General features: G+C 35.3%; 1 protein-coding gene across 3 annotated transcripts in view; it reads left to right on the top strand.

Moving 5' to 3' along the window:
* Positions 1 to 3,306: 3,306 nt before the first annotated feature.
* FAAH2 (fatty acid amide hydrolase 2) overlaps positions 3,307 to 21,906 on the top strand; it is a 176,944-nt gene continuing 158,344 nt past the window's right edge. For all 3 annotated transcript variants that reach the window (XM_079124115.1, XM_079124116.1, XM_079124117.1), the window contains exons 1-2: positions 3,307 to 3,613; positions 17,900 to 17,982. In XM_079124115.1, the coding sequence (XP_078980241.1) occupies positions 3,422 to 3,613; positions 17,900 to 17,982 (275 nt within the window). In that variant the 5' untranslated portion in view covers positions 3,307 to 3,421. The remainder of the gene's footprint in view (positions 3,614 to 17,899; positions 17,983 to 21,906) is intronic.

Here is a 21,906-nt window from a genome sequence, read left to right on the forward strand (position 1 = left end):
ACTGCCACCCTGGAGACCAAACCTTTCCATACGAACTTTTGCTCAAATTATGCCTAAACCATAGCACATATAATCTTAATATTTGGATTATCATAGTACAATACAGTCTATAAAGAAATTGAAATATACCAGTAAGCATGCTAATTATTTAAATAACAGTTGCATTTGGAAGACAATTGTTTTATGGAGTTGCAAGATGTTTAGTATATTTGGAGCAAAGTATGGTTATCTGAAGTGGTGTCAGGAGTTAGTTACATATAAAAAAGTCACAAATCACTATGCCCTCTCTGGCCCTGACTTTATACTGAAATTTATCTTACAGTAGAAAAGAAAAAGTTCTGTAAAAAGAGAAAGAATTCATTAGAAGAGGGATAATATCAGTGAATTATTAACTGACAAACAGTTGAGAAAGGACATGAAAGATATCAGTGAATCTAATCACAAAGAAAAATTTTAATAAACTTGTTCATACATGTAAAATGTTTTCTGAAACACAACTTTTAATGATATTAAAAGGCAGAGACAATATTAACCTATAAAGTATATACAGATAAGATTAATATTATTACTATAGTAATCACTTTTACAAATTAGTTCTAATAATGATAGAAACCCAGTAAATTGGGCAGTGAATATGAACAGGCAATTCATAATAAAAAATATACTAACCACATGACTGAGAATGAAGGAAAGCAGTAAGAAAAATGGAAGTAAGTTTATTCCAAGACTGGAGAGACCAAAAAGACAACTATGCTTAATATTATTTCTGTACAATACTTTCTAAGGATAATTTACTTCTCAGGATTTTTTAGAATCTGATTTTCATTTAAATAAATTATAAGAAAGAAAATCTCATGCACACAGAAAAGATATGTGATCCATACTCATTTAAAAATGTGTTCATTATCACTTTAAAGCAAATAAATATAAATTTAAATGATATGAAAAATAATTTTTACCTATGAATTTGGTAAGGGCAATAATATTCAGTTTCATGCAGATATGAAAAAGACCAAATACATATAGTATAAATAGAAACCTAAATTACCTGAAAAAATAAATTTTAAGCATAGTGAATGGTTTTTAGACAGGACAGATTGAAAGGAATGTAAGATCAGCAAGTAAGCCAGTACATAATTCAGGTAGTAGTACTGGATGTGGGAGTAGAAAATAGGTAGCAGATATACTAGACTTAAGATCTGAAAATTAGGTTTAGGAAGGAATTAAGAATACTTCCCAAGTCTCATCTTTGATTGCTAAATGGATGATGAAATTACATAAATTACATAAATCCACCTTAAGTTTGATGGGGAGATTTCTCTCTCTCTCTCTCTCTCTCTCTCTCTCGTTCTCTCTCTCTCACACACACACAGACGCACACAGTAGCACATAGAATTTTTCTTTTGAGACAAAATGTAATTTCTCTCACACATTTCCCTTATGCTCAAGACTGTGCATTTCTTTGCCCACTACAAGAGAATATAAAGCATTATGTACCAGGAAGTCATCATAAGAAGCTTTACATGCATATCTCATTTAATTTTCTTAACACCATAAGTTACCTGTTGTCCTCCTTTACAGATGAGGAAACACATTCAGAGATATTATGTGATTTGTACAAGGTCAAAAACATGTGTGATGAGACTAGCATTTAAATCCAGGTCTGTCTGTTCAGTAACCAATCAGTGAACATTCTTCATACTAGAGACTCATATATTGGTCATTTACAATTTAGGGAAAATAACAGGATTCAGAAAAAGGATAGACTTTCATTTTGACAAAGATTCTTTCAAGCAAAGATGGTTCACTGAGCTACAGATTTTGTTTGAAATTATAATGGAGTCTAGATTATGACAACCTACTTTAAATTCTATGCTCATTGAATCTTTCTGATGTGCTTATCTTGATGAACCTGTATTCTAACAGGTTCTTCCAATTAAGCTAGAAATGTTGTGATGACACCTTTAGTATCCACCTGACTTTTGCAGGTGAAAAGGCTACACCTTCCCAAGGCCCTAAATGTCAAGATAGAGTCAACATTCATTCTTTCATAAGCTCATACCTTTAACTTACAAAGTAGTGTTAACTGCATGCTAAGTTGTATGTTGAGTTCTGAGAGTTCTGACAATACAAAGAAGGTTTAAAATGACCTTATTCTTCAAGGAGTTCATTTCTGGATGGCAAGTAGCTATAAAATCTTTACATTTAAAGAGAGGAATACTATGATATTGTTGATCTGTGGAGTGTAGGGTAACTAAAGAGTGACATTGAACCCAGTTGGGAGTTCCGGGAAAAGTTGAAGTATTTGTCCTCAAGCAGATAGGAAGGAGAAAGAGACCTTTCAGTTCCAGTGGGCAGAAGCATAGAATAGACATGAGAGATCAACAGTACAGAGTTTTTAAGACATCAATCATGAAACCTTTGAATGCCAAAGTAGATGTGGCTTGAACCACATTGTAGAATTATTGCAGAGTTATTGGCAAGGGAGTAACATGGTCAGATTTGCATATTAAAATATCAATAAGATCAGAATGAGGCTGAGTTGGGAGGGAAGGGCATTGTCTGAATTTGGTTATTGTTAATGAGGATATGAGAAAAGGAAAAAACTGAGATGATTCTCAGAGTTTTGCACAACTCACTGGGTAGATGAAAATGCCGTTGGTGAACTTGGAGGAACAGCAAGTTTTGGAAGAAAATGATGAGTTTGGACATGTTTAGTTTGAAGAATTGGTGAGACATTCACATGGAGATGTCAAATGGACATTAAATTTCAAGTATCTGGAGTTTAGAAGAGTGATATTGGCTGGAGATTTGATGTTCATCAGTACTACCTGACAATGGTCTTATAAGGATTAGGTAATATGCATGTGGATAAAATATAAGTTAGCTCTTTCTGAGCATACCATTTACATAAAAATGTAAACTTCTAACACTTTTTTCACAAATACAGCTGAAATAAATCATAACTACTACTTATACCATTTGCTATGAGTTGTACTGTATTGTGGTTTATTTTCTAGTGTTTATCATAACTCTTTCATGTCAAAGTAATTATTTCCACTTTTCATATGAACAAATTGAATTTGAGATAAGTGTAAATTAGCCAAGGCAACACAGTAGCAGGACTGGAGAACTCCAAAGGCAGTGGTCTTTCCTACATCTCGCTTTCCATGTTGGATTTATGCCAGCCCTAACCATAGGTTGCAGTCATACTGCTACTGGAAAGGGTTCATCTCCACCCCCATCTCTGGCCAGGAGCCCAGCAGGTGATGACAAACAAGCTCCTGTGGAATTGTGGGTAGATACTGAACTTGTAAACTAAAGGAATCCTTTGTTTATCTCTTTGCTTAGTCTTTTCTCCTGTTTTGCTCAGGGTGTACGAAACCCTCCAGCGCTAGGACCCAGCGGAATCCAGGCCTCTATGGCACCTCCATTGACCGCCCGCGTCCAGTTGCTGCTCCTGCGAGCTGCCGGTTTTCTTATTGGCCTAATAGGCCAAGTGGCCCGAGCCTTTGGCGGCCCCAAATTTCACGCAAGAACCACTGGGCCAGTTAGCGAGCCCTTGCTTCTGCTTTCTGGGATACAGCTGGCTAAACTGATTAGACAGAGGAAGGTGAGCACGCAACGCGAGCAGATTCAGAAGAGGGTGCAGGGGACATATTTTAGTCTGAAACTCCTGGAAGTTTAGTGGTGGTAGTGGTTGTGGTACATGACTGAGTTGGGGAAATCAATTTCCTTTCCACCCTCTTCTATGCGACTTGGGAGAGGCGTTCAAATGGGGATTAAAAGGAGACTTCTGGGAGTCATAGTATGCATGTTTATACATTTGCTGTGAGCACTAACTAATTGAATTATTACTCTTTAGTCATTCTGTCCATTTTTCCTGTTTGTGAAAAATAATTGTGCAGAGGATAAATCAGGAGTGATTTTTCAAACTGATTTTCAACTATGGGGTTCCTCTCCCTCTTCCTTTCCCTCTTCCTCCCTAGATCTGCCTGTCCGAGGGAGGGATTTTTGGTTTTTGTCCAAGGGATTTTTTTTTTTTTAATTTAAAAGAACAGTAGTAGTACCTGGTCTAAAATAGTAACTACTGTGGCTACCAGTAGTAGGTAAACATATTCTGTCTCACTGATGCAGTTATATAGGTAATATCCATGTAAAGTAATTGGAGTAAAATGACTTATACAAATGCACAAAAATTTGCAGATGATTAATTTAAAATTTTAAGCAACTTAAGAAATCATTTTTCTCTACAGTTGTGTTGGCGAAACTTTGTCATATGAATGGTGGTTCTCTAGAGATATCGGTTATTGTCTAGTATTAGTTTTCATTTCTCATTTTAACTTTGTTGTTTTATTTATTTCCTCTTTGCTTTATTCCCAGAATCTAGGATCCTATTGGTAAAGAGTAGGTATGTAGTAAGTATGCATGGTTTTGCTAACAGGGAGGCAGTGGGCTGTAGCTGAAAGATAGTAGATTAAAATTTTGGTCTGTGTTTTCATAGCTGTGTGACCCTGGGCAAGGGTTGCCATGGCAATTGCAGATAATACATGTCAAGCCTCTGGCACACATAAGTTGTGTAGCATAGAGATTACAACAATAAACTCTGGATCCAGACTGTTGGGGTTCAGAAATCCTAGCTCTCTTACTATCTAGTTGTGTATCTTGGAAACATCCTTTAAACTTTTGTGCCTCTAAATATCCCCTGAGAAAAATGAACTAGATAATAGAATCTACTGTATGGAGTTATTGTGAAGATTAAATGAGTTCATATACATAAAGCTTTTAAAACACTTCCTAGCATAATAGTCCTAGCTAAAATTACTATCATCAAGTTTTTGATAGCTTTTATTTATATGTTCATGCTTGCCCATGGTAAGAGATTATCTAGATATATTTTGTATAAAAGTGTTCTGAAGAGAAGTGAAGTAGATATAAAAATCTTATTTGTATGAGTTTTCCTTCAGTCCCTCTAAGGTTGTACCTCTACTGATGTTGATATATACACCATTAGAACTTAACTTTTGTTGTACATTTTTTAAAACTTTCTTCCTTTCTCTAGAGAAATTTTTCTGAGGGGGAGGATTTCGACCATCCTGGGACATGTGACAATGTATGGGGACATTTTTGGTTTCACAACTGAATGAGGACCAGGGACGCTACTAAACATACTCCAGTGCACAAGACAGCCCTCTCCATAACAGAGTTATTTGGCTCAAATTTTCAATAGTGCCAAAATTGAGAAATTCTACTGGAGTATTATTTGAGAAAGCTGGTTTATTTCCAGTATTAATTGCTAAGGCCTGAGAGAAAGCCATCATAAAATAAATAGGTGACTTGACCTATTCTTTATGTAAGACTGGGTTGATACCAGTTAAATTTTTGGTCAAATCTAGGACTCTGGGTGTAATAATGACAGCTATCATTTATAGAGTGCTTATTGCATACTAGGAACTTTGTGAATTTTATCTCCATTTTGCATATTAAATGTCAAGAAATTATTTAAGATCACAATGGAGAAGGAATTCATGATAATACCTAAAGAGTATTCACTCCAGCAGACTGTATATACTGACTCAGATTCTGTTACCCACATGCATTTGAATGCTATCTTTTGGTGCCTGAATACATGGATGGATGAATTCTATATACTAGATGCCAGAAAATTCTAAACTACTGGTGTATTCAGTTTGCCTTAAGATGGTTTACAGCAAAGTCAAGTATTTTCCTCTTTCCGGTGTTACCATAATGGTACCTGCATATTTGAGTCTGTATCTATTACAGGATTGACAAGGCCATTTAGTCTGTTTTCCTTATCCTTCCAAAGGTAAACATTTGCCTTTTATCTTTCTCTTAAATATCAGTACTTGAGTAAGTGATAATTTCCTTAAATGTAAAATGGGACAAAATAATCATACTTATTTCATAAAGTTATTGGGCTACTTGAATGAGATAACAGCTCTAAAATACTTAGCTCATTCTCAATGAAAGTTAATATTATAGATTGTAATCTTATCTTTCAGGAGAAAACAGAAAATACAATCATGGATGATAGAAGAATTTATTGGGGAATTTTTGTTGAATATTTTGGTCCCTGCTACTTACTCTTGGTTTACTCAACACAGTCATGATCTATATCTACACAAATAACTACAAGTACACACACACACACACACACACACACACACACATATACATATTCACACTTATAATGTAATTTTGATGCAGTGAACCAAATCAATTCCATAGTTTACAAGTATCACAGAAACCTCTGTAAAATGAAAAAAAAAACATATATTTCTTATTTCTCTTTGAAATTTTATTATTTTCTTCACAAACTAGGACTATAAAATGTGTTCTTAGGAGTCATGGACAGTAAATAAGTAGCTCTTAATTCTCCCAATGAAGAGATAAGTACATGTACTGATGACATTATTTATTTTATAGGATCGCTGTATGAATCAAATGAATTAAAAAATGTAAAGCTTTTTAAAAACACCTGGCATAATAGCTCTATATAAGCATTAACTATTATTTTATTATTATTATTGTTTTTATTATCAGGTGTGATATCAATATGTTCATGCTTCCTCATGAAATAAGATTATGTGCCTATATATAATTTATCAGGATATATAAAAATGTTCTGAAGGGGAGAAATGAAGAACATACCAAGTCTTATTTGTCCTAGCTCTCCCTTAATCCCTGCCTTGCTTAATACATAGAAATGTTCTTATCAGAAAACAACTAAATTTTATTAAACAGCCATCACCTGCCACTTGATAAGGCAATGTTTAACTTAGACTTTTGTGAACCGAATCCTCATAACCACATTTTGAGGTAGGTGTCATTATCATCATCTTATAGATGAGGAAAGAAAAGGTTTAAAACTGCCCAATAACTTATCTTGTGCCATAGAGTTAGGAAGTGATAGAGCCAGGTCAATCTGATTTCATTTTTTATGGCTCTTCGTGAAAGAGTAATGCTTCCTAATCATCAGCTCTCTGAACAATCAATCAGTTCCTTCTAAGTCACTATTGTCTTTATGTTTGCTTTTGGATACCTATGTGAGCATTCTTTCACTACTCAGAATTCAGCCTACCACTTATTTCATCTGTAGCCTCAGTTGACTTCAAAGAGTGGGCCTTACAAAAGAATATCAGGTATATTCACCACCATCCATAGCCTCACTATTGTTTCTGCTTATTTGGAAGCTTGATTTTGTTAGTGCTTTCACAGTTGACAAGGTTTTGAAGATTTTCAGATCACCGAATGACATATAAGAGGATATCCTCATCTGTTGTTAAACTGAATGCTCATAAAGGTAAATCAGGATCCCAATTTAATATGGTACATTATGTCTACAACAAATAATAAATAAGGTAGCCCTTTGTGTACAGGATATGGAATGAATTCATGGATGTATTTTGAATGAAAAAATAGAGCCAAATAATTTATAATATGCTGTTATTTTATGAAAATAACTTTTTGTCTATCTCTATTTAGTATCTATTGTTCATATATATAGCTATGTCTCTGAAAAGACGCACAAAAACTGATAGGAGTGGGTGATAATGTAGAGTGTCAGGATTCAGAAGTATAAAGGAACTTTTTCATTGTATAGTTTAAAAATTTTATTTATGAGCAATGCATAACAATTGTACTCATTGATGGGACACAGTGTGAGAGCAGAGGGAAATGGGAAGAATATGACAATAGGTACAAAGGTTAGGAAGAAGTATTGCTGGTGTTCAATTACATAAGGTAACTATAACTAATAACATATCCCTTGAAATTTTATTTTTAGATTTTTAGACCATGTGTGCTCATGCTACCAACTTATGTTACATATAATTAGTAGCTAATGAAGAAAATTTGAAAATTATTTTTCACTTTTTATGTAATTAATAAAAATATTAGTAGTGTCTCCTTTAGTCTGACTATACAAGGAAATATGATGTACTTATTAATAAGTATGTAGTAGATCTAAAGGAGCTGATATATAAATAGTTATTGAAATATGTTAACTGGTAAAAATAAGGAATAGAACAATTAGTATAATATAATTCATTTTGTGTGAGGGAGGAGAAGAAAGCTATAGGGAAAGGAAGGAAGGGAGGGAGGAAGAGCAGAAGGAAAGAGGAGAGATTTTTTTTTACTTTTAATTTGTATTTTAGGGAATGAATTTTCTAATCATGTAGGTATTCTTCATTTTTCAATGACAGCATGGTTTTTTGAATCTTGAAAAAATATATATCCTGGCTCAGCCATGTGATCTCTGTGAAGTCACTTAACCTATTCATCTTAAAAACACTGAGGGACTAGGAAAAGAAGGATTTACCTTAATATCATAAAGGATATGAGAAACCCAAAGACAAGATAATAACCAAGGAAAAAAAACATTTCCTCAAAAATCAGGAATAAGACAAGGATGTCTACTCTCACCACTTCATTCAATATAGCACTTAAAGCAATTAAGTTCATTGAGCTTCAGTAGCTTTATCTATAAAATGGGTATAACATTACATGTGTTGCTAGGAGGATTTAATTACATAATAAATGTAAAGTTATTGGCATTTGAAGTATTTATTTTTTTTCTTTTTTCTTTATTGAAAACAAATGGGATACATGTTCTTTCTCTGTTTGTACATGGAGTAAAGGCATACCATTTGTGTAATCATAAATTTACATAGAGTAATGTTGTTTGATTCATTCTGTTATGTTTCCCTCCCCCCACCCCTCCCACCCCTCTTTACCCTCTATACAGTCCTTCCTACCTCCATTCGTGCCACCCTCCCTAACCCTAAGCCTAACCCTAACACCTCCCACCCCCCATTATGTGTCATCATCCACTTATCAGAGAGATCATTTGACCTTTGTATTTTTTTGCGATTGGCTTATCTCACATAGCATGATATTCTCCAATTTCATCCATTTGCCTGCAAATGCCATAATTTTATCATTCTTTATGGCTGAGTAATATACCATTGTATATATATACCACAGTTTCTTTATCCATTCATCAATTGAGGGACATCTAGGTTGGTTCCACAATCTGGCTATTGTGAATTGAGCAGCTATGAACATTGATGTGGCTGTATCTCTGTAGTATGCTGATTTTAAGTCCTTTGGGTAAAGGTCAAGAGGTGGGATAGCTGGTCAAATGGTGGTTCCATTCCAAGCTTTCTGAGGAATCTCCATACTGCTTTCCAGAGTGGCTGCACTAATTTGCAACCCCACCAGCAATGTATGAGTTTACCTTTTTCCCCACATCCTTGCCAACAAGTACTGTTGCTTGTATTCTTGATAATCGCCATTCTAATTGGGGTGAGATGGAATCTTAGGGTAATTTTGATTTGCATTTCTCTTATTACTAGAGATGTGGAACATTTTTTCACATATCTGTTGATTGCTTGTACATCTTCTGTGAAGTGTCTGTTCATTTCCTTAGCCCATTTGTTGATTGGATTATTTGTATTCTTGGTGTAGAGTTTTTTGAGTTCTTTGTAGATTCTGGAGATTAGTGCACTACCTGAAGTATGATTGGCAAAGATTTTCTCCCACTCTGTAGGCTTTCTTCGCATTGCTCATACTTTCCTTTGCTGAAAAAAACCTTTTTAGTTTGAATCTATCCCAGTTGTTGATTCTTGCTTTTATTTCTTGTGCTATGGGAGTCCTCTTAAGGAAGTCTGGTCCTCAGCCGACATGTTGAAGGTCTGGACCTACTTTTTCTTCTATAATCTGCAGGGTCTCTGGTCTGATTCTGAGGGCCTTAATCCATTTTGAGTTTAGTTTTGTGCATGGTGAGAGATATGGGTTTAGTTTCATTCTGTTGCATATGGATTTCCAATTTTCCCAGCACCATTTGTTGAAGAGGCTATCTTTTCTCCATTGCATATTTTTGGAACCTTTGTCTAGTATGAGAAAATTGTATTTATTTGGGTTTGTGTGTGTCCTCTATGCTGTACCTTTGATCTACCTTTCTATTTTGGTACCAATACCATGCCATTTTTGTTACTATTGCTTTGTAGTAGAGTTGAAGTTCTGGTATAGCAATACCCACAGCTTCATTTTTCCTGTGAAGGATTGCTTTAGCTATTTTGGGTTTCTTATTCTTCCAGATGAATTTCATAATTGCTTGCTCTATTTCTGTAAGGTACGTCATTGGGATTTTAATTGGAATTGCATTGAATTTGTATAGCACTTTAGGTAGTATGGCCATTTTGACCATATTAATTCTGCCTATCCAAGAACATGGGAGATCTTTCCATCTTCTAAGGTTTTCTTTAATTTCTTTCTGTAGTTCTCATTGTAGAGGTCTTTCACCTGTTTTGTTAGATTGATTCCCAAGTATTTTATTTTTTTCGAAGCAATTGTGAAAGGGGTAGTTTTCCTAATTTTTCTTTCCAAAGATTCATCACTTTTGTATAAAAATGCATCAGATTTATGAGCATCAATCTATATCCTGCTACTTTACTGAATTCACTTATGAGTTCTAAGAGTTTTCTGGTGGAATTTCCCAGTTCCTCTAAATATATAATTATGTCATCAGCAAATAGGGATAGTTTGAGTTCTTCTTTTACTATTCCTATCCCTTTAAATTCTTTGGTTTGTCTAATTGCTCTGGCTAGAGTTTCCAGGACAATGTTGAATTGAAGTGGAGAAAGAGGGCATCCCTACCTTGTTTCGTTTTTAGGGGGAATGCTTTCAGTTTTTCACCATTTAGAATGATATTGGCCATAGGCGTAGCATAGATGGCCTTTACAATGGTAAGGAATGTTCCCACTATCCCTATTTTCTCTAGTGTTTTGAGCATGAAGGGATGTTGTATTTTATCAAATGCTTTTTCTGCATCTATTGAAATAACCATGTGACTGTTGACTTTAAGTTGTTGATATGGTGAATGACATTTATTGATTTCTGGATGTTGAACCAACCTTGCATCCCTGGGATAAAACTCACTTGATTGTGGTGCACTATCTTTTTAATATATTTCTGTATGCGATTTGCTAAAATTTTGTTGAGAATTTTTGCGCCGATGTTCATTAAGAATATTGGTCTGAAATTTTCTTTCCTCGATGTGTCTATGTCTGGTTTAGGTATTAGGGTGATATTGGCTGCATAGAATGAGTTTGGGAGCGTTCCCTCCTCTTCTATTTCATGGAATACTTTGAGAAGTATTGGAATGAGCTCTTCTTTAAAGGTTTTGTAAAACTTGGCTGAGAACCCTTCTTGTCCTGGTCTTTTCTTTTTTGGTAGGGTTTGATGACCTCTTCTATTTCATTACTTGAAATTGGTCTATTTAAATTGTATATGTCCTCCTCGTTCAGTTTAGGCAATTCATATGTCTCTAGAAACCTGTTGATGTCTTTGAAATTTTCTATTTTGTTATAGAGATTTTCAAAATAGCTTCTAATTTTGTTTTGTATTTCAATCGTGTCTGTAGTGATATTTCCTTGTTCATTCCAAATTTTAGTAATTTGGATTTTCCCTCTTCTTTTCTTTGTTAGTGTGGCTAAGGATTTATCAATTTTGTTTATTTTTTCAAAGAACCAACTATTTATTTTGTTAATTTTTTTGATTGTTTTGTTTCAATTTTGTTGATTTCAGCTCTGATTTTAACTATGTCCTGTCTTTTACTGCTCTTGGTTTTGGTCTGTTCTTCTTTTTCTAGGGCTTTGAGCTGTAGTGTTAGGTCATTTATTTGCTGATTTTTTTCTTCTTTTATTGAATGCGCTCCATGAAATAAATGTTCCTCTAAGTACTGCTTTCAAAGTGTCCCAGAGATATTGATATGATGTTTCTTTTTCTCATTTACCTCTAAGAAATTTTTAATTTCCTTCATGATATTTTCTGTTATCCATTCATCATATAGTAGCATATTGTTTAATCTCCAGGTGTTGGAGTAGTTTCTGTTTTTCATTCATTCATTTATTTCTAATTTCAATCTATTATGATCTGATAGAATACAAGGTAGTAATCTATCTTCTTGTGTTTGCTAATGTTAGCTTTGTGGCATAAAATATGGTCTATTTTAGAGAAGGATCCACGTGCTGCTGAGAAGAAAGTGTATTCGCTCTTTGTTGGATGGTATATTCTATATATGTCCATTAAGTCTAAATTGATTGTGTCATTGAGATCTATGGCTTCATTTTTTCCATTTTTGTCTGGAGCATCTGTGCAGTGGTGAGAGAGGTGTGTTAAAATCACCTAGTATTATTGTGTTATGGTCTATTTGGTTTCTGAAATTGAGAAGGGTTTGTTTGACATACATGGATGAGCCACTGTTTTTGGCATAGATATTTATGATTGTTATATCTTGCTGATTAATGCTTCCCTGTATGAAATGTCCTTCTTTATCCCTTCTGAGTAACTTTGGCTTGAAGTCCACATTATCTGAAATGAGGATGGATACACCAGATCTTTTGCTGAGTCCATGTGCATGGTATGTTTTTCCCATCCTTTCACCTTTAGTCTATGGGTATCTTTTTCTATCAGATCAGTCTCTTACAGGCAACATATTGTGGGATTTTTCTTTTTAATGCATTCTGCCAGTCTATGTCTTTTGATGATGAGTTCAGGCCATTAATATTCAGGGCTAGTATTGAGATATGATTTGTATTCCCGGTCATTTGGCTCATTTTTTTTTGTCACGACTTGGTTTCTCCTTTATTTGGCAATTCCTTTATGATAGTTTCTCCCTTTGCTGATTTCCTGATTTTCTTCTCTTCCTCATGGAATATTTTGCTGAGAATGTTCTGTAATGCTGGCTTTCTTTTTGTAAATTCTTTTAGCTTTTTTTATCGTGGAAGGATTTTATTTCATCATCAAATCTGAAGGTACGTTTTGCTGGGTATAAGATTCTTGGTTGGTATCCATATTCATTCAGGGATTGAAAAAATGTTGTTCCAGGCCCTTCTAGCTTTTAGGGTCTGGACTGAAAAATCTGCTGATATCCGTAATGGTTTCCCCCGAATGTAATTTGTTTCTTTTCTCTCGTGGCCCCTAATATTCTGTCTTTATTTTGTATGTTAGGTATTTTCATAATAATGTGCCTTGGTGTGGGTATGTTGTAATTTTGTGTATTTGGAGTCCTATAAGCCTCTTATACTTGATTTTCCATTTCATTCTTCAGATTTGGGAAATTTTCTGATATTATTTCATTGAATACATTGTTCATTCCTTTGGTTTGTTTCTCTAAGCCTTCCTCAATCCCAATAATTCTTAAATTTGGCCTTTTCATGATATCCCATAATTTTTGTAGATTCTGTTCATGATTTCTTGCCATCTTCTCTGTTTGTTCAACTTTGTTTTCAAGGTTAAATATTTTGTCTTCAATGTCTGAGGTTCTGTCTTCCAGGTGTTCTGTCCTATTGGTTATACTTTCTATGGAGTTCTTAATTTGGTTTATTTTTTCCTTCATTTCAAGGAATTCTGTTTGGTTTTTTTTTCAGTATCTCTAACTTTATATTGAAATGATCTTTTGCTTCCTGTATTTGCTCTTTTAACTGTTGATTGGTGCAATCCTTCAATGCCTGCATTTGCTCTTTCATCTCCTCCTTCAATGCCTGCATTTGCTCTTTCATCTCATCGTTTGCTTCCCTGATCATTTTAATTATGTACATTCTGAACTCCTTTTCTGTCATTTCTTCTGCCATGCTGTCATTGGGTTTTATTGATGTAACATCTAGATTTTTGGGGGGCATATTCTTCCCTTGTTTTCTCATGTTGTTCAGGTATCTGTGGACCGCTGAGATATTGCAGATTTCCTCTATTGACTTATAATGTCCCTGAAGATTTCTAGTATATCCCCTCTTAGCCTTCAGTAGGCTGAAGTCTTGGAGGAAGTTGATAATGCGGTGTTCCACAAGGAATCTGCCTCTCTAGGAGTGGTGGCCTTCAGGTGGGGTATATTCCCTGCTAGTGGGCAGAGGTGCCTCCACTTGTTGACCAATGATCATCCAAAGGGGAACTAGGCTGCGGGCTGAGGTAAAGCCTGTTTGAGCCTGTGACTCTGGTTTTACTGTCCTTGTGGGAAAACCTCACCCAGCAGGGAAGACTCACCTGGTGGCGAGGTCTTGCTGGTCAGTTCCCCTCCTAGAGGTTCCCCTCAATCCACAACTACCACCTGGGCTGGGCAGCCTTCCTCTGCAACGTTCCCACGGACCCAGACCTACCTCCTGGGCCTGGGAGCCTCACCCTGTGCTGAAGAGTCTCCTTAGGCTGTCCCTCCTCAGATAGGCTGCCCACAGTCCTGGAACCTTCACTCCTCCCCTCAGCTTGTCTCTGTGCGGCTCTTCCACTAAGAAGCCACCTAGGTCCTGGGACCATACTGTGCACCTAATCGCCTGGGAGGGACCCACCGCTTGCCTCCTCCTCCGGGCAGCCGCCCGAGCTCCAGTGTGGTCACTCCGAGTCCAAGCAACCCACCATGTGCCTCTTCCTCTGGGCAACCACCCAGAGTTCTGGTGCAGTCACTCCAAGTCCAAGCAACTTGCTACCCGCCTCCTTCAGGCAGCTGCCCGGAGTTCCATTGTGGTGGCTCTGGGTCCAAGCTACCTGCCACATGCCTCCTCCTCCGGGCAGCCTCCTGGAGCTCCAGTGGTTTGCTCTGAGTCCAAGCACTGTGCTGAGTGGCCTCCTCTACGATGCTCCCAGTTGTTTGAATTCACTGCTCCAGCGGGGGGAGGGGTGTCTCGTTGGGCAACTCTACTTCACAAAGTTCCCTGCGTTCTGGGACTACCACCCTATCTGTGATGCCTCCCCAACAGGAGAGACTCACCCAGCGGCTTTGAGTTGGTCCCAACTCTCTCAATATCTCCTCTTCTTGAATCCTGAGTCCTGGAGCAACATGAAATGCAGCCACCCTCTAGTCCACCATCTTGAAACCCCTGAAGTATTTAAATGACAATTATTGTTGTGTTACCCCATTTAATATATGTTTGGTTTATTTATTTTTTTCTACTTGCTACAGACCCAATTAGGGTAGTAGTTGGAACTTCTTCCCCCACATCTTCTCCAGCATTTATTATTGTTTGTATTCTTTTAAATTTTACTTGTTCTTTTTAGATATACATAACAGTAAAGTATATTTTGACTTATATATACATTCATGGAGTATATCTTATTCTAATTAGGATCCAAGTCTTGTGGTTGTACAGGAAGTGGAGATTCATTTTGGTGAATTCATATGTATACATAGGAAAGTTGTGTCAGATTTTGAAGCTCTATTGGATGGCATTCATTGGTGAGGTGACCAGGTTCTAGACCTCACTGTGAAAACTCAAGCCCTTAACTCCAGAGCTGCCAGAGCAGAGGATCATTTTATGGTGAATAAAATCATCATTTATGCGTGCTTTTAAACAAACATTTACTGAGAACCCAATCACATTTCTAAAGGATAGGTAGGAATTTGCCTAGAGAAAAGGTACATATAACATTTTCTTATAATTCTTTCAATCTTCCCTGTATCTATGATTATATTTTCTTTTTCATTCTCAATATTAACCCAGTATTATGCATGCACTCTCCTCATTCTCCATCATACTTGTTGTAAATTATCTGTTTTATGGGTATTTATAAGTTGACTTTACTCTTGTTTTCACCCTGGTTTTGTTACTATTGCTGTTATTTCTGTGTCTTTAAACTTTTCTTTATTCCCCTGTACTTTTTCCATTTACTTTGTTTTTGCATTATTTTAAGTTGACTATTTTATATATTGTATTAATTTTATATTTTTTAAAATAAAAGCATGTTATTTGTAAATGTGCATGTATGACTATATCACAATATATTCCAATTTCATATATATATCATATACAGAGATATAATATATATATAATGAATCAATTAAAAATAAATAAATAAATGAATAGAAGGAAGACCAATAGGATGGAGGAAGAGAATCGGGGAGAAAAGAGGAAGGGTGGGAAGGGGATAGTACTGGGGATTGAAATGGTGAAAACTATGTAAAATACATTTAAGAATATGTCAAAATGAACCACACTATTATGTATAATTTCAAAACACTAAAAATGCATATTAGGATAACTTTAGCTACATCTCATAGATCTTGATAAGAAATGTCATTCTTTATTGTCAGTCTCTGGAAAATTTGCAATTTTAATTTTGTTTACCTCTTAGATCCATCTGTTATATAGATGAATGTTTTCAAAATAGCTATGATAATTTATCCAGTTCACCTAAACTGTTTCTGAAACTTTTGGAGATATAAACTTTTCTTTATGAACAAGTGCATGAGCATTTCATGTTAATGACCTGGGGATACAAAGATATTCACTTTTGATGGAATAAAAATTCTTTCTCTGTATATTTTTAGCGTGTTGGCTGTACTATTAATTTCCTGTTTATATCCTTATGTATAATGACTGTCAATTTCTGAGAAAGCTGTATTATCTGTTATTATTCTTATATTTCTGGCCAAGTTCTCTTTGAATTCCCTTTTGAGTTTATGCTTTATATATTTGCCAGCTTTTTTAATCCAGAAAAGAATATGAGTGTTGTAGCACTATCATGAATTTTTTGTTTCGTGTATAAATTTTGAAATTTGCTTAATATGATTTTAATGGTGCCCATCCCTGGTGTTTTTTTCTGCTTGTATTTACCTAGTATGTATTTTGCCTACCTTTCTGTTGTTTTAAAGCTTTCATTGTCTCTTTGCTCCAAGTAAACCTTTTATAAATAATGTATAACCAAGCTTTGGTTTTTAAACAAATTTAATTTTTTAATGATTTTTGCCCTCTAACAGGTCAATTCATTCCTTCACACTTACTATGATGTAATGGACTTAATTCCATTTGATACTATGTTTATTATACTTTCCCTTTCCTTACTTTTTCCATCTTTAACAAATTTATTTTCATTTACTTTGTATTTGGGGTTTATACTTTTCTTTGTAATTTCCTAATACATATTGCTTCATGTCTAAGAAGTATTATTAAAACCACAATTACACATTATAAGTAAATAATAATAGGATGTGTTACTTGCCTCTTCCCTACTCATGTGCCTAACTTAAAACCCTCAATGCAGTGTTGGCCAAATTTAGCAAATAAAAATACAATTTAGTCAATTAAATTTAAGATAAACAACATGTAGATTTTAGTATAATTATTCCCATTGCAATAATTGAGGTTTACTTATGCTAAACATTATTTGCTATTACTCTAACCTTCAAATTTAACTAAGTATTCTGTGTTTTATCTGGATACTCTACCTTAATGTGCTGTAATGTCTGCTCTCAACTCCTGAACTTTGTAGAGATGTGTAATGTTAAGTTTCAGTACATTACTATAAAATAACTATTTCTTTCTTTCCTTCCTTTTTTATTTTTTTCTTTCTTTGTACTAGGGACTAAATCCAGGGGTTCTTTACCATTGAGCTACATCCCCAGCCCTTTTTATTTTGTTTATTTATTTTTTAATTTTGAGGCAGGCTCTCATCAAGGTGTTTAGGGCTTTGCTAAGCAGCTGACACTTACCTCGAACTTGGGATACTCCTGACTCAGCCTCCCAAGTTGCTGAGATTACATTCACGTGCCACTGTGCCCATCTAAAGTATATAGTTACTTACTGGTTATTTACTAGAACAGAATACTTGCTAGTTGAGTATATATCCATAATATCTCTGAATTCCACCTCCTATTTACTTAGAGGGGAGATTTTACCTTTTTTTCCTATTCATTGTTTGAAACCTTCTTATGCTGACATATTCCTAAATCCTTTGTTTCAAAATCAACATCTTGTACCCCCTCAGCCTCATGTATTACCTCACAGGGAATTGTATTGTAGGTGTCTTAAAAAAAAGATTAGTTCATGTAGTGAACTTTCACTTGTTGAATGGATGAATTGTTCAATAAATAAATTATTGTATTTTTCAGGTGAAGTGTATAGATGTTGTTCAGGCTTATATCAACAGAATTAAGGATGTGAACCCAATGATTAATGGAATCGTAAAGTACAGGTGAGCATTTTCACTCAATCAGGAGTCATTTCTGATGGATTTTGTTCTACTTCTGTGGCCATGCTATCTTAACATGTTTCTTGGACTCCTCTTCCTCTGTCTTTCCTTTGATTTCTCACTAAACCTGCTTCCGATTCAGCATTTTCAGCCCTTTATTGAGCTTTTGTTTATGTCTGCCACTCTGCCCACTTCCCTATAGCTCATAGACTATAAGATCCTTGATGGCAAGGACTACATTTCATTAGTTTTTGCATATATAGCATCCAGAACAAGACCTGAAACTAGGTAGGCATGATTACATGCTTGTTGAATTAACATCTGGTAGTGGCTCTACTAGGAGAAATTCAACCCATCACCTCACATACACACAAACTTTTCAATGTCATTTTAATATAGTAGATACTATTTTCTGTTGTATTGTTATACCTCTTTATGTGGCACTAAAACTGACTTTCAGGGAAATTCAGTGATTAAAATCACACATCTAAGAAATAGTAGAAGGAAATATAGACTCTGTTTCTACTAGCTTCTAGCTTTCTTTTTCTGATGGGGATTGAACCCCAAACCTCAAATGCTTGGCAGGTACTCTAACACTGAGCTACACCTCTAGTCCCTCTACTTTTAGTTGACTAATGAGAAAATATTTATTACTTCCTTGCCATCTTGCGAAACCTGTTCTTCCATCCAGTCACACAAATAAGAAACCAGGGTGTAACCCTAGACTCCACCTTCTTTCTTTGTTTATCAAATTTATCTTCTAACTCTAATTACTCAAAATTTTCTGGCTCTTCTTTATTACTTCATGTCATTCTAACCTTCTCTGTTCCTTCATGTCCTAATCTTCTAGCTGTACAGAACTCCTTCACTTCCCCTGACCCATTTTGCTCTCTCTCTTATCCCCATAACTTTGCATATGCAGTTCCTTCTGCTTGTAACACCTTTTTTTTTTCCTGATCTTAAGTTTTTAGGACTCAGCTTAAGTCTCAGGTTCACTTTATTTAATAATCTCAGCTGGTGCATGATGTATACCTCTGAGTTCCCAGAACACATTGGGCTCTTGTGATTCTTATATCTTTCAGAATCCAGAAATTTTACTATTTTAACCAAGAAATTAATACAAGGAATTGATGAAATAGTAGGTTAAAGGTTTGAAAAATTCACAAATGGAACAGTGGTGTAACACAGAGACAATAACTATAGGAAACAGCTACATCCCTTAGTCTGATAGAATTGTAAGGAGATTGGGAAAAATGGAATCTAGAAGCTCAGAGGAGGTTACTTCAGAGCCTGGATATCTGTGAAGAGGGTACTGCCTGGCTGCTGCTGATATATCAGAAACTTAGAAAATAGAGTTTGCCTAACTGTTGTTAATACTTTTCAGGAGCAATTGCCAGTTGCTGGTACTTGTGAGGGGGTGCATAAGACTGGTTCTAGAGTGCTTAAAGAGCTAGGAAGCTAGAACCAACTATTGTTGTCTGGAAAAAAGTACAGTGTTACGAGGTACAGCAAGCAAGCTGGAAGAAGAAAATCCCTTCACCCCTTTCTTTCAGTTTCTCTGTAACACCCTGTATTTGAAGGATCTAACAGGACACCAATATGTAAAGGAAAATTTAACTTTTAGAGTTCCATCTTACAGTAAGGTATAGAATACTTGGTTTGGGGTTGAGAGATCATTGCAATGCTGCATTGTCATTGGGGTCTTGTTTGTCTTACCACCAGACTCTGAGTTCCTCAATGATAGGGATCATCTCTTATTCATCTTGGTATCTTCAGTGTTCCATAAGAATGAATTAATGTATCTGTTCTTAGACTGTGTTTTCTTTTGAATTCAAAGTGCAACTTCCTCTTATGCTCTGCCAACCCATTGGCTTTCAAAGACTTTCTCAGTTATGACTTTTAGTTAATTATTTCTCTTCCTTGTCTGGAAAGTTATAGATTTGCTACCAGTTTTAGGCTTGTACCCTTTCATCTGTGCTAATGAATTATATATATATATATATATATATATATATATATATATATATATATATATATAGTTTTGAATGAAATGAGAAAGAGCCAATGCAAGATTTCTGTCAGTCCTGTAGTTCAGAGATGGCAAGATATAGGAATACACGCTTATAGAGTACTATATATGTAGGATGGAATTCTTCCTCAGTTTAGTTAGTTATCATGTGACCTTAGGTATGTTTCTGAACCTTTCTGAATTTAAGTTTCATTCTTTCTAAATTAGAAAATTAATATGGATTCTCAGGCTTATAATTTTACAAAACAGTTTATAAAACCCTAATACTTTTATTCCTTTATTCCAAAAATATTTACTGAATATATAAATAAATATAAAATATAAGAGGCACTGTGCTGGGTGTTGGAAGATGCAAAGATGAACAAAAGATAGTCCCTGAGTTCTTTCATATCCAAGTTCAGTGGTTGAAACATAAAGCACTGTGTAATTAGGGCTATAATAGGAAAAGAAAAGAGCAGTGTGGAAGCATAGAGAAGGTGTACCTATCTGGTTCTGTACAGCTATTAGGGAAGGGTTTCTGCAGGAAATAATGTAAAAACAGAATCCTGAGGAGTGAATGGGAGTAAACCAGAAGGCAGTACTACACAGTTGTGGGTACTATATAGCTGTCACCAAAGCCTGGGGCTAGAATCCTACTTGTATTTTTCTCCCTTACCTTCTGCTCTATTTAGTTACTAGTCGAAGGTAGGATTTAAGAATATATAGATTTTAAGACCCTCAGACATCAGTAAACTCTTATACTTGTCTCACATTTTCTAACCCTTATATCATTCTAGTGTCACAACCACTAGGCCCCATCTTCTGTATCCACAGAGGCATGGGAAAGAATTCATGATTGGGATGTATGGTTTTAGCTTGTCTAAAACTATGGGTGTGTCCTTGGTATCAGGAGTTAAGAACTGCCTTTTTGGCATTGAGCCCATAAAGGTATCCAGTTCCCTTTCTGTGTAAATCAAACTTGTCTTAGCAGTCTTTGATTTTGTTGATTATGTGTGGCTCAAGTTCGATCAGTGTTAATGCAGGTACATTCAAGACCTTAGTAAAGTGCATTTAATTAAGCTATTGTGTCTTTACCAGCCTTGGGAAGATACAGTTGGGGAGCCTAGCTGCTCTGTTCTCACTTGGTTAGGGAACTCTTGGTGGCAGAGTGTTCTAGGAACCTGTCTTTCTGTCAACAAGGAAGCTGTCAGTAAATGGTACTGATATCATCAATACTAATAGATCATGTTAAAGAAGTAGCTGCTGCAGTTCCTCTCATTGTTTTTTCTGACACAGAGGTTTATAGCCTACATCCTAAATTTTATGTTGCCAGTTCTCTGAGCTCTGTAATTCGGGTAATTTAGCTTTGGCTTAATTTTTTATAACACCAATTCTTTGATTTTCCCAACAGGGATATTTTTATTGTCAGAAGAACCTGATGATACTAGTAATGATGATGTAATAGCCACTATTTATTGAATATCTCTTATGTGTTAAATGCTATATTTTCAACTTTATTTCATTTTAATGACAGTGCATCCATGTTTTGATACAAAAATGTTATAGTTGGATAAACTGAGGTTTAGGAATTTCTCAGTTGCAAAGCCATGTAACAATCTCAGATCAGTCTTTCTCCAAATCCTGGGTTATGACCATCTGCCTATATTGTCTTTTGAATGGCTAGATTATTTGAGGGGGTAGAATATAATATTTTCATATTAATAGCTTGCCATACCTAACAGGCTATCATAGCACTCTCATTTTTCTGACATATACAAGCTGCTAAAAATTTTACTTAACACTTACTTTTTCTGAACCCTCACTTCCTTTTTATACCTACATTCACTGAAATAAGCTTCCATTTCTACAAAATTTAAAAATGCCCTACTAACTTTAACACTTCGAATGCTTTTCATAGT

Source organism: Sciurus vulgaris, assembly GCF_902686455.1.
Source record: "Sciurus vulgaris genome assembly, chromosome: X".
Lineage (NCBI taxonomy): Eukaryota > Metazoa > Chordata > Mammalia > Rodentia > Sciuridae > Sciurus > Sciurus vulgaris.